The 14,885-nt window shown below is 32.4% G+C and overlaps 1 protein-coding gene across 1 annotated transcript; it reads left to right on the top strand.

Moving 5' to 3' along the window:
- The first annotated feature begins 6,966 nt into the window (after window positions 1-6,966).
- LOC111087515 lies at window positions 6,967-14,682 on the top strand. Its single transcript, XM_022394388.1, has 4 exons — window positions 6,967-7,386; window positions 7,663-7,769; window positions 10,103-10,263; window positions 14,052-14,682. The coding sequence occupies exons 1-4, from the start codon at window positions 7,072-7,074 to the stop codon at window positions 14,306-14,308; spliced, it is 840 nt and encodes a 279-aa protein (XP_022250096.1). The 5' UTR covers window positions 6,967-7,071; the 3' UTR covers window positions 14,309-14,682.
- Window positions 14,683-14,885: the final 203 nt, after the last annotated feature.

Below are 14,885 nucleotides of genomic sequence, written 5' to 3'. Positions count from 1 at the left end.
TGAGATAAGAAAAATATTGAGTTATTAACAATTTCAATATTGCCAAATGATATGTTACTTTCCCCTTTATTAATTTTTGTCCCTTTTTTGTGTAAAACGTTTTAAGAGTTGTGGTAGGCTTTTCTGGTAATTGATATATTTCTAAGCTATTGGTTAAATTCCTTTGCTACATATGCAAAGTAGTAATAAATTTACCTCTTTTATGATTTTTACATGGATTATCTTGACCAACATGATGTAATACAAAGCGTTGATAAAATGTTAAATGTGTAAATATGCGTAATTATGTACAAATAGAATACCTTTTTAAAGCCATATATGTTAAACATTTTCGCTATTCACTTCAAAGCGAGAAACACACTAATGAGTTCTCCGTGACAGTAAGTCTATGAGAATTGAGTCGATCTGTGCATATAAATAAGTAATTTAGCCTTCTACCTAATTATACGCTGTGTAAATAACAAAGAATAGGGCCTAACTTCCCTCAGTAGTTATAAGCAGCTGTTTCTATTCACAGTGTATAAATACGAACTCGTAGTTCACGAGTTTGATGTCATTTATAATTAATTATGTACATATTCGTGGCAGTTTGTTAGGATTCGTACCAGTTCAATGGAGTGCTAGAAAGGATATTTTATCAATATATTTTGCAAGGAATGAAAGTAAAATGTAAATTTGTAAATTCTCTTAGATTACACTATTCTAGCTTATATGAAAAACAATAAGCATAGGTTTTCTCAGGGCTTAAGTACTTTGAACTTAACAGTTTTCCTATTTCTACGTGGCATAACATAATGATTAGGATTCAAATTCGATGACGAGGAACCCACTTTGCGACTAATAATGTTTTCCCCTCATGTTAACCAGGTATCAGGAACCTGTTAGGTTGTTACTGGTATTTTTGGACATCAATGAAATATTATTGGAATGATAGCGTATTCGTATACAATACATGCTATAAGGTAATTCAAATAATAATTATATTTTCTACGTTATTTAAGTGCACTGTCTACTAATGTTTTATCTATATTAAACCTGTTATCCCAGTGATCATAACTCAAATGCGTTATGTTGCTCTTCTTTTATTTAAAAATCATTTTACAGCAAGTTTCCAACTGACATATTGATCCAAGCCGTTCATGAAAAGGAAATGGTTAAAAGATCGTCCAGGTAATTAAGCTCTCAAGAACAAAAGCAGTGCTCTGTTGCTTGCAATAAAGCTAATAAAATTTGAGGGTGTATTTATAGACATAAGTGCTTACAAGGCAAAAGAAGCAGTTATCTCTGTATTCAAATAATTAATTATGTCTCACTTGAGATACTGTGTACAGCTTTGCTCTCGTTATCTGAGAAAATATATTGACTTATTAGAAAAAGTTCAAAGAACGACTGTTCGAGAAAATAATTTTATGCGATGTGAGAATATAATATTATTTGTTTAGATTGATTTGTTTGTTTATTGAATTTCGCGTAAAGCTACACGAAGACTATCTGCACTAGCCTAATTTTGAAGTGATTGATTAAGGGGAAGGCAGCAAGTCAACACCACCCACATACAATTCTTTTTGAGCTACTTTTACCAAACAATGGTAGTATTGCACTTCACATTATAACGTCATCACGTCTCAAAGGCCGTGAAAAATGTGATGTTTACTCAACGTTTTGATGTTAGTTTCTTCGACAGTGCTCTATATTAATTGTGAAGTTTAACTGACAGCAGTAAGCTTAGGCTGGTTTAATTATATCTGATCATTCTGAAGATAATCCAACGCATTTATGATTGGGAAGATAATGTATATTGAAAATAACGTGTTTGTCACGTTATTTGAAATGTTCAAATAAATGTGTGGTTCTTGATAAACAAACATTTAGATCTATTATCCGATTACAGTTGATTATCTTTACAAAATTAAGATATTTACAACAAAACATTTAAATACAAAAATAAACTGCAAAGAATAAAACAAGAGGTTTGTATACAACATTCTCCGTCTTTGTTATTTAATTCGAGTTTGAAGTTATCGTATAAAAATAACTTCTTTTCTCTTCTATTGGGACTTTCGCGAGATTTTTTACCAAAAGAGAACTGAATCACAACTTTAACTGCTAGGCCATGATTTTTCAAAACATAGTCTGATAATGCACTTTTTTTAGGTTACTGCTTATGCAAGACATCTAATTGTTCTTCTATCCTATAGTATTTAAGAGTCGTCGAGTTTCGCCAATATTTATCAGGTGATATATATATATATATATACATTGCATTTATCAGGTTTATCAGGTTATATACATACATATATATATATATTGCATTTTAGTTAGCGTTATTTGTATCATTTAGTAGCTTAAACATAAGGTTATAAGACTATAACATACAATAAATATAACATGGGAAGAGCAAAATAAAAAAAATAGTAATTTATAAGTCCAACAATATATAAACTGGTTATTTTTGAGAGCTTAACGTGAATGTTAAGCAGAGAAAAATAAAGAAACCCCAATTTTTCTATATTTTACTGAGATATGCTAGGTTCGTTATTTCCAAAAATTTTAGGTTTTAGGTGGAATTTAATCATAGTAACAATGTTAAGCATTTTTCACATTAACCGGATTATGTCAAGAATTTAACATGGTTATTATATAGTGTTTGAAATAAAAATATCCGACCTTTTAACGACAGTAATTTGAGATGCTAGGTTTGCTATCTGAAACTTTTTCTTGGGTTTTATTGGAATTTAAACATATTAGCTACGTTAAGCGCGTTTTTCACATTAAGCACAATTGATGTAAATCCGGTTGTTTTACGGACGTACAGTGAATATCTTATAACTAATGTTGGTAAAAAAACTTCACCTTTTCATAAGCTAGAATTGTGAAATGCTAGACTTTTTGCTAAGTTTCTAAGGATTCATTTGTATTCAAGCACATTAACCCACATAAGCAGTTTCCACGTTAGACGTTTCAGGATGTGAAGATAGGTTTCGAATCTCACTAGAGTTAATCAATAAAACGATTTTATGTGATGTAAGAGTATTATTTCATTTTTACAGATTGAGCTTATTACGGGAAATGAATTTTTATCAGTTTTAAGTCAACAAGAAAATTAAAACTAAGGAAATATTACAGTTAGCTTACACATTAGTCCATAATCCATTGTGAATCAACAATTCTAGAGATTTCATATTCTAGCTACATTAGTACTGTTGTAATACTAAAACTTTCATTTATTAAATTATTACGTTTTGCTTAATTTTTCTCATATTTTTAGTGCCATCTTATATAGAATTATGAAATTGAACGTATGCTGGAAGAAACTATTCTCTTCCACTTTTGTTTTTTGTTCAGTAGAAATACAAATAATGAACAATATGAAATAAGCAAGTTTGACCCTGTGGTAGAACTCTTCATTTTATGAACTGGCAAGCCGGGTTCGAATCCGTGCCGTATCACAAAATATACCCTTTGTTGGTGTTTGTACTTTATAAGAGTGGCAGTCAATTCTTTAACGTGAATAGTGCTACTAACGATCTACATTTTCTCTGGTCAGTAGATAAAAATTAGGGACGGTAGAATTTAGCCGTAACAGCTTTGCCAAATATATAAAGGATCATATTTTTTCGTCTATGTCTTTTATACCATTAATTAAGGAAGAAAACACTAAAAGGACCTTTCTGCCTGACTTTTTACATTTCATTTTTGCACCATAACTTTGAAAATGCACACAATTAGAAACAATATTGAACTGGTGAACCACAAGTTCCACAGTTTTCTGTATGCAAGGTGAAAGGAAAAAAAATAATTACACACACACACACATATATATATATATATATACAGATTGACTTAGTTTTCGTATAATTATACAGACGAAATGCTCATCAATGTCTTTTTCTTTAAGGTTTTAATTTGTGAATGTGAATCGTTGTAATGCTTTAACTGTCTGTTTGCTAAACATTTTTATATTTCTTTTTTACATAATTGTACTTTTGTAAACGTTTACAACTTTAATACGTTTTATTACATCATGCTAGTCAATGTAATCCATGTCAAAATCAGTTAATATATATTTCTTTCTACTTTGCAAATGTAGCAAACGAATTTACCCACGGTGTTAAAAATAAATCAACTGCCCTAAAGGCCTGTCGAAAGTCCTAAGATAATAAAAAAAAACAATGATAACGAAAAAAGGTAAAATATGATTTGAAAATAGTAAAAATACTAATAACTCAATATTTTTATCGTGTCGTTTAATATATATTAAACAAGCTTAAAACTCCTCTCTTGCAGCCGTCTTCAGACTAACTACCATAAAAACAAAGTTTTGAAAACTAATTTAGTAAATGCGTGTAATTAAAACAACTGTGAGATACAAAATTACAACAATTGAAAAACATTTGTGATAACGTTTCCAAGAGTATTACATACTTATAAAGACAAGTTGATTCTGAAGAAAGGAGATGAAGGATTGCTCAATAAATATTAAACGTGAATATGAAAGTTCAATTAGGTATTATTATGATCTTCTGTCTTTAATTAACCACGTTATGAATTTAAAATAGATTTTAAAATGCTGCGTTAGAGTTTATGAATGACCATGATGATGTTACGTACTTAAAGGAAAAATAGGCACTTTTTATATCCAATCAACCAACGCCATAACCGTGTTGTTGAAAAGCTATAAAAGAGAAGTTTCAAGTATTTATTATAGGGCTATGTGCGCTAGTCATTCTTAATTTTGTAGTGATAGACTTCAAGGAAGTCAGACAGTCAATACCACCTATGTTAACTCTTGGTCTGCTCTTTTACTAACAAATAGCAAGATTGACCGTCACATTATAACGTCCCACGGTTGAAAGTGAAAGTAATTTTGGTGACGGGAATTGAATTCGTGAACCGCAGATTGCAAGTCGAGTGCAAAAAACCACCAAGCCATGCTAGGTCTTCAAGTAGCGGTAATTGTAATAATATTATTGAATTGGTATAATTTTAACTTATCATATGATTTATAATTTCAAATATTTTGTTTTTAGATGGTTAGGTAGCATCCGAGGTGCTGGCGTATTAAAATGTACCGGGAAGATTGCACATATACTATTGTTGGAGAGGGTTAGTGGGAGAAAAGATAACATCTTTTGTTTCTTTCCATGAGCTTTCTGTTCCAAACAGTTAATTTTATGAGAAGATTCAGTTGCTGTAAATTCCTGTTAATTCATGTATACAAATACTTTTAGCTTTCACATTTAATTTCATTGTCACCAAAAGACAATCAAATGTGTCTCATAAATGTGTGGTATTCAATTTCAGCCACGTCTATCCTGAGTTTTGTCTTTAAATTGTATTTTTTAATCGATAATATATTAATACATCAACATATTTCACCATCCTCTGACAAGTTGTCCTGGTTCCTGCCTAATAAGAAATATAATTTTGCAGCCTTAAAATTATTTTTGGTCCTTAAAATTAGTTTTACTTTCGGTAGCAGTATTACTTAATCAGACGAGGAGCTATATGGTTCTGTAATAATTAAAATAAAAATTAGTTTTACTTTCGGTAGCAGTATTACTTAATCAGACGAGGAGCTATATGGTTCTGTAATAATTAAAATTAAAATTAGTTTTACTTTCGGTAGCAGTATTACTTAATCAGACGAGGAGCTATATGGTTCTGTAATAATTAAAAAAATTCATAGATTGTAGTTTTCATGAATGCTTAGAGTTATTACATGGGATATTTATAACAACTCGTACCTTTCTCTGAAAAATTATTTTATAGATATACCTAAACCTCTTGGTGTTGCAGCACTGATGTGTTGGATTTCACGAAAACAACCGAAGAAGTACAACATCAGACTTATTAATTTGTACTTTTGTTTAAAAACAAACTCCGAACAATTCCGGAGTATATTCTAATAGGATAAAAAAAGAACTTCAAATGAAACCAAAGTCTTAGAATATTCTTTCTCCTGAGAATATCCATTGTACTTTTGTTAATTCGTTTTTATGTGAATATGAGGTATGATATATTCTGTTGAGATGAATCTACATTTATTTCAATATATATACCAGTCAATTGGGAAAACATATAGAAAGTAATGAGTAATAAAAAGTTTCTGTAGCATACAATAAAAGTGTTACAAATACTGTATGTAATGTTTTCTGTTCATGTATCTTTCAGGCAAATAAGATATACGAAGAATACTTACACAAAAATCTATTCTAAGCAGAAACTAATATAAAAGAAGAAAAATAGGCAATTATGAGAGGTTATTAATCCAGACATAACATGAATCGATAACTCAGTTTGCCATCAGAGAACTAGTGAACTAGAGTTTCAGAAATGGGTTAGGTCATGTTCATAAATTCTAATCACCTTTAATATATGTAATATAACGTTGTTTCCCTTCTTTCTCGTGTTTATATTAAATATCGAATTGTCAGAAATCATATGTTTGGTTAGAAAACTTGCGCATTTCTATATTCATTAATTAACGGAGTTCAAGAAAATAATCAATATTATATTTTAATAACTTACAGTTGAAAGTTATTCACAGTTGCTTCCGATGAATGCTCACAATAAAGCGAAGCCAACATAACTTAGATACATATTTCTAATAATGAAAACCTGAAAAATCACTTTTCTTAACTTTGACATAAGGATTTAATGACAGTTGCATGTGAGAATTATTTTGAATTCCCTACAATTTCAATATTTTTGCTTGGCTCCGCACTTCCTTAACTGCCATGTTCAATTAAGACTAACATATGTACATGTTGGGTTGTACTCTGTTTTGTTAAGATGAATGCAGCGAGTGGTTTTAAATAAGAGCCAATCATGTTTGAAAAGCACTGACGTATACGGTAAACTGGCAAACCAGATCAATGCGCAAATTCACGACTATCTTTTGTTAAATATTCTTAACGTTCCTCTACTATGAATTATTCTATATTTGCGCTTCGGACACGATGCTTCACAGTTTGTAGCTCAGAATAATATGCAAGTAAAGTCGGTCAGAAGAAAACTAAGAAACGACCATTCAATATCAGATAGAGAAAAACCTTAAACTTAAATACAATGAGGTCATTCATGTCTTTAATTTGTCTAATCAGCCTGATAAATACTTCAATCATGCTAACCAAGAATGGCATGTTTATTTTAATGAATAATGGCTTTGCAGGTCCTTCTGATGCTTTGCTAAAAGAGATAACTGTATCTTCGAAAATTCAATGTGCTGTAAGTTGTTTGAAAATCACCAACTGTCTGTATGCGGCAATGTCTTCACCTAGCGACAATTCCGATACCTTTATCTGTCAACTTTTGAAAGGGTTTCCTCCCTCCTCGATGGTGGCTCAGATAGGATGGTCATTATATACAAAACCTGAGAATCACGTATGTTTCTTTGTTTATCACAACTAAAATATCTCAGAAATAAAAAAATGATGTTTTCCAATTTACATATGTGGTTTAATATTGATTAATATTCAAGTATTACACTGCAAATACTGAACTAATATTTTCCAAGATCGTAGATATATTTAAGGAATTGAATGATATAACTGTGTAAAAAACAGTTTTATTACATTAATATATTCAAACATTCAAACATTTTCATAGGTCTTATAGTTGCTATAAAATAGATTTTAATTTGTTCTACATATTTAACAGCTTCAAAAAACTTACTACGGTCTTGACCCTTATGATGCACTTGACAATAACAACGACGATTACTACGAAATGTTTTGCTCAAGCAACAGTCTATTCACTGGCATATGGTAAGTGATTACTAATGTATATATCTACATCTATAGTAATTTATACAAAATGAAATTGAGGCGAGTATGCTCTTGTTTTGGTAAAAATGTATTAGGAAAGAAAATATTGTTATTTATTCATAAAATGTTTGTTAAGTGATACTTTCTATAGATTAATATACATAGACACATGTTTTTGTACTGATATTGTAAGTAAAAGTAACGATTCCATTGAGTTTTAATCTTCCGGTCGGTTGATACAAAAAAAAAATATTTATTTCGAATTGATTCCTATACACGGTGGCTCAGCGATAAATCTGAGGGCTTATAACGCTAAAAGTCAGACTTTGATAACCACAGTAGTTTTTTTGTAGGGGTGGGGGTGGGAAATAGGTTTTCGGACTTACAATACAAAATGCGGAGTTCAGTTCTCTGCAGCACATATAGCCCGCTATGTAGTTTTGCGCTAAAAGAAAAAATACAATTACAATACCGACGCGTTTCTTACTCTTCATATTTTGGGGAAATGCCCTAATTGCGATTTCCTAACTACAATGATTGAAAGCATAGTCCATTATATTTCGCAAATCACTTGTTACCCTCTTTTCTCATACACTTACAAAGACACCTTGTAGTGATATTTGTAAATGACATTGAAGCGGTTAGGTATAGCAATTCTGCCCTTAACCATTTCATTGTGGAACGTAACTATGGCCAATGGAAGATTAATTGCAATTGACAGTAGTGAAGGACTTTTCTCCACGGCCGTCAAAAAAATATTCCCTCTACACTGGTGTGTGTGTGTGTGATCTTTATCAAAGTTTAGGTCATATAAACCTGGGAGTGTCAGGCGCATTTGACCTTTAGTTTTATTTCAAAATCTGCCTTTATATATATACATGTCTTGATCTGATTACACATCCTAAATATTCTTTCTCTCTTTAATGTTAATTTTCATTTAGTATTGAATAGAATGTTTAATATATATCTGATTATGTTATTTTTATTTTATTATTATTATATATTTTCATTATAAAGATAGTTTGGCATTGTTAAACTAGTACGTAAATTTTAAGCTAAGCTAAGTCTCCAAACCTCACTAACTTGATCAGGTTTATTGAGATTATGGCCAAAATATCGCTTACAGCGAGAATATCTAACTGATAAAACAAAACATACAAACTATTATAAGTAAGTATAATTTATTAGATTAGCTATATTCGTTACTGGGTTAAGTTTTAATTCTGATCTATCTAAGTAGCTTGTTTTTGATATAAGTTACTAAACTGTCCCGTCTGATGTGATAAAGTGATGGTCAAATGCTACAAAGTAGCCCGAAAGATGGCAGGGTGCGGCTGACTAGTTACCTTCCGTCTAGTCTATGAGTTCAACATTGAAGACGGTTAGCACATATATATCTGATACAGTTTATGCAGAAAATACAAACGAACAATAAAGTGAAGTCCTAATTCTTGATCTGTCTCTTCACTAAATCTTCTGATGTGATTTCATTGTTTTCATTTATTTTGTTTTTGTTATTGAACTATACTTCGAGACTTATTAGTTTCGTCTGTGAATGTACTACTTAACGTTTATTATAATTTTTATCAACATCTGTAACCTTAATCATTTTTATAGAGACAACTAAAATTATCTTAATTTGTGCGCTAGCTTTTCTTTCCTTATTTTCGTGTGTTCACTTATTTTAATCTATCTTTATGTATTAGCCACACCTTCTGTGTTCGGATTATTATTTTCCCTGTTTTAACTACTTATTCCCCAATACAATAGTGTGTTATCCGTCAGTCAGTCAGTAGACACTAAAATGACGTCACACAAGAGACGCTTAACGTTGCAAGTTGTACTGTCGTGATGTCAGTAAAACGTGCGCATGCCATGAATCACGCGAAGAGCTATACACTCTGTAGGCTAGGGTTACAACGCAGCATGACATAGGGACTTCAAAAGCAAGAAATAAAAAAAATAATCTTATTTACTCTTAAAACAGAAAACTTTTTGTAACTCTGTGCAAGGACATCTAGCTATCATTCATAATATTAGGTATAGTTGTATTAAACACACGAATGTGCGAAACAATAACTAACATTCATAAACAACTTTTTTTACGATGTAGCGTCGGCTTAAACAAAAAACATATATTTCAGAGATATTTCGAGCGATTTTTATTTTTCAAGTTCATTGTGCAACGACCAATTAGGCTTAGCAAACTTAGATGAAGATTTTTCACATGTCCTTTAGAATTTAGTTTTGGTCTAAGTTCAAGGATGATAAGAGTTATTATACTGTATTATAAATGAAAATATAACATATGTTTTCACTATATGACTTGAAAGGGAAGACAGTGAAGAATACTGGGACATAGACCTGGCAAAGTGTATGGGATTAGGAAACATTCCTGTTGTAGACACGTCTAGTGGGGTTCAAGTTGAGATTTATCGACCACCTTCTTATGTTGACGGACCACGTGAATGTCCTAATGGCTACGTCATCACAGGTAATTTAGCTGTTTTGGTTTATCTGTTTTAAATTTAAAGTTCAGTTTACAGTGAGAAAGATGTTCTTTTTTTACAATGCTTATTGTTGGCTAGTCGGGTGCAACTTCATTATGAAATAGCCATGAACATTTCTGTAAATTAGCGAGCATTTAATGTTTAAATACTTCCATGTTTCACTAATACTGGGGTACAGATTGGCCCTGTGATAGACGTCGGTATTTCGCAGCTGGCGAATCGCTTTTGAATCCATGCAAAGCTACAAATTAATCCATGCACTGCGTTAGATAATCAATTCTTTAGGGTAGACGGTAGAAAATAGAATGTTGTTATCGTTTGCCTTCCTATAGGTAACAGCTCAAAATGCTATAATACAAATATACTGATATTGCGATTTTTGTTTGCTAAATGTCAACCAGTCTATACGTGTTATAATGTTTATCTAAAGTAACTTAATAAAGTATTGCTTTTGTTGCACGAAATCGTAGTAGAATAGAAACGAAATGAAAATTTACCTCACATATCTTGTAAGAAAAGAAGAAACATAAATTTCCATAACACCCTTTATGATAAAATTTTCCTTTATATAGTTGCACAATTCTTTACATTTTTCACAATAGATATAATTATTTAAGTTGGGATTTTTTTGCTTGTTTATACATGCAGGATTTCTGGTATGGTCTTAATTTCTTTTATATACTATTTGTAGTCCACAACGTATATATGTGTATGTACAATTTAACATCAAGGTCGCTATGTTAGTATTAACCTAATTAACTCTTTACAACCTAAACCTATAAAGAGACAACGATAACTTATGATTTATCAATGTAATTGCTTATTCAAGGGAAGTTTTCTTTATAAAATGTCGAATCAAAAACTATATAGTCCTGGACTGAGTTAGAATATCAGAATAATTTCCACGAAACCCACTTCTTAACTGTAATGTCTAAACTTCTTGACTATAGAACATTAGTCTGTGATATGTGGGTATATCATATATTTGGCGCCTGCGTATTTTTTAAAAGTTTCCTTTTGTTCTCTTTCTATGCAATTTTGGCATAAACACGTAGTCCAAAAAAACTGTTTGGTTGAAATTAAGCACAAAGCTAAACAATCGGCTATCTGTGCTCTGCCCATCACGGGTATCGAAACCCGGTGTCTAGCGTTATAAGTCCGCAGACTTACCCCTGTGCCACTTGGGGACTGTTAAAACTATCTTCTTCTCGTTGCTTTTGTGTTTTTGTACTGTTCTAGCAGATAGTGTCTACCTAGCTTGCGAGGATATTGCTGTAGCTTACCATTTCTGTCGAAATAGGTCGTTGATAGCAATATATACATCTGAATGAGTAGATGCTGTTTAGAAGCTACAGTCATGTCTTAATGCATATAAATTTTACCTAAAATCGACGTTACGTGTTTTGGCAAGAAGTGTTGACTGTAGTTATTTCTACCTTCTATCTAGAGGGAAGAAACCACTTAATTCATGTAGTAAGGATATTGTCTCGTGTTTACTGTTTTGTATTATTAATAAAGATTGTTTTAAACTTCTCAACATGCGTTCAACCTAGTTATTTCTCAAATCCTAAAACTCAGTAATTTAGTGAAATTCAGATTAATGCAGAAATTTCCTGTTCGATCCTCCCATTATAAACTGGGCCTATCTAGTACTTGTACAGAAATATGTTTACCTCAGAACATTATAACTAGATAGGAAGGGGGAAGTTTGATACATGGCCACTGGATTTATTGTGGAGATTTCTGCCAATATCAACGTGTGTATTGGCCTTTGCTTGATCTCTTGAGTACATGAACTTAAAGAAGCTCTTTAACAGGAGAAGTACTCATGACCAAAGAGAGATTGTCACCTGAGAGAGATAGTTATACAAGATAAGTGTTGAGTTCACGAGAAGTCTTCTCCTGGACATATGCCTGTTGCTGATAATACAAAGGCTCCTGACATCAATTACCCTAAAGCTACAGAACTAAGAAAGCCAGTTGAGGTCTAGTGTACTCGGACTAGTAGATCCAAATATATCCCTGTAGATCAACCTTGGTACAAGGAAAGTTAGGACGATTGAGGATCACCAAGGTGGGATAGCGCCTGGCGATTCTGAGACCATTTTAGATGGTCTATAAAAGACTCCCAACTATTTCCAGCTGAAACATCGTGGCTCCAGCTTTGATCACGGCCAATATAACGAGCAAAAAAAAAAAATGACAGACGACATGAGTCAGGCAGAGGTCTTCCCTTGGCATAACAAACAACAGATACCCAGGTGTAATAACCAGGAACCATGGGTCAGTAAGCATCTTCAGGCTAGCAGGTATCCTACAATGAAGACCATGGCTCAAGACAAAGCCTGTGGTCATACAGTTATACAGAGGTGTATGAGTAGTTTCCATAAGCAAATATTCACCATGCCACCCTTGAAATGGGACTAATTACTCAATTGCATTCTAGGTCACTGGGTATGTCTAGTTTAGGGACGCCGAGAAGCTTAGCCACGCCAGTTCCCGACACCAGCACTGGGAGCCGGTCCATTTTTCTCCTATTTTAGAAAACTTCTATGTTGTTGAACGACCTCTAAATATTAATATATTTAACAACAATTTTACTTTCCAGTTATATCTGGAGAGAGTAAAAGGTAAATCCTGTAAAATGAAAAATTTTGATTTTCGCGACCACCATAAAATACACTTTGAGTGTTCAAAATTTAACTTTGAGCTTCAAACATTCAGTTTAGCTCGTTTTAATATCTGGTTATATCTATTTCTTCCTTTGCAGTGTAACTGCAAGCCTGAACTGCTTAGAGTTCTTTATTTAAAATATTAGAAAAAACAATTCTTTGCTTTATGGTAGATTAGTAGTTTTTTAAATTAGTTGGTTTCTTGGTATTAGACAGCAGCAGATATAGATCAAGTATTGCTCTTAAGCAGAGAGGTCTTTCAAATAAGGGCCCGGCATGGCCAGGTGGTTAGGGCGCTCGACTCGCAATCTGCGGGTCGCGGGTTCGAATCCCCGTTACACCAAACATGCTCGCCCTTTCAGCCGTGGGGGCGTGATAATGTGACGGTCAATCCCACTATTCGTTGGTAAAAGAGTAGCCCAAGAGTTGGCGGTGGGTGGTGATGACTAGCTGCCTTCCCACTAGTCTTACACTGCTAAATTAGGGACGGCTAGCGCAGATAGCCCTCGTGTAGCTTTGCGAGAAATTCAAAACAAACAAACAAACTTTCAAATAAAAGTCGAAGTTTTTCTTTTGGAGAAACTAATAAAATAATGAAATATTCAATAGATATTTGAGAAATTAAAATCCGCAGTTTTCAACATAAATTTCTTTTTGTCGAAGGCAACAAATCTTTAAAAAGGAATGAAATGATTAAATTTTAAAATTTATGCGAAAGTTCTTATTTGAAAACAAATTCATTTACGAAAACAACCAAGTTATTTGCTATTTTTCAATTAAAAATAGATATATGAACATCGTAAATAAAATATCACCCCAATATAGGTTATAATTATGGTAAGTATTACAAAAAATGAATAATAATAGAATAAGCTTAGACCTGAAATAAATACTAGAAAGTATCAACAATCGGACATGCTTTATGCAATGCAAGCAAGATATTCGTTTGTTTCTTAGGTCACATGCGTTACTTACATAAAACAGACTTTTATTTTCAAGTTAACTTTATAGCGATTATACTATAATATCTCTAAAAAAACTATGCACTCTCATTCACATATGTTGGTGTAAGTAAATTTGGATATTTTATTTCTCTTCAGGAACACATGACAACAGCGATCGTTTCTCGTCTCCGAACTACGTCCAGTGCTCCCCATTGGTTGCAGGTTGGTCAGTTGACTATAGCGACTGTAACATTACCATTAGAACGACCCAACATTACTATGGACCTACGGAACCAGATGAAACTTGGAATTACGAGTGTTCTCCTGACACCTGGTTCGTGAAAGCAATGGTTGGAATGGAACTTCTAGACGACATAGCGATTAAATGTTGCACGATTTATCGAAGTGGATAGACTCGGACACAAAAACCTGTACACATTTTTCTTTGGCTGTTGATTTTGTCGCAAGCAATATATATTCACCTTTGAGAACTAGATTATAATGAAGAGAATTTCTTCACTTATTATTATTTATCACATATTCTAGTCTGATAGGCAAGAAGAATACTTAGAAAATGTACACAAATCCTAATCCTTAAAACTCTATAGATTTCATGGTTGAGCTGGAAATGAAGGACAACTTTAGAAACGTCCCAAGTATCGGGTTTCTTTAATTGAACGTTTTCCTGCTAAAATGTTTATTGAAAGACTAAAAGCGATATTTTTTATAGATAAAGCTTGAAATTCAATTATTTTCGTTAAGCTAATGTCTAAATTTGAAAATATGATGTCTCCCTTGTATTGGTTTAGCTTTATTGTAGTATTAGCCAGTTAAATTCATTGTTGCTGTGATGTTTCTGTCTAGCAGTATAAATTAACAAACAAAATATAATGCTCAGGTTTAGAGAACGGAAATGTCCAGTCATTTCCATTCAGCTATATACGTTGAAAACATGTATATGATTTATGTACAATCTTTAAACATACAACA

This window comes from Limulus polyphemus, unplaced genomic scaffold, assembly GCF_000517525.1.
Source record: "Limulus polyphemus unplaced genomic scaffold, Limulus_polyphemus-2.1.2 Scaffold2246, whole genome shotgun sequence".
Classification (NCBI taxonomy): Eukaryota; Metazoa; Arthropoda; class Merostomata; order Xiphosura; family Limulidae; genus Limulus; species Limulus polyphemus.
Note: the sequence above shows the minus strand (reverse complement) of the source record. Positions and strands in the feature narration are given on the sequence as shown.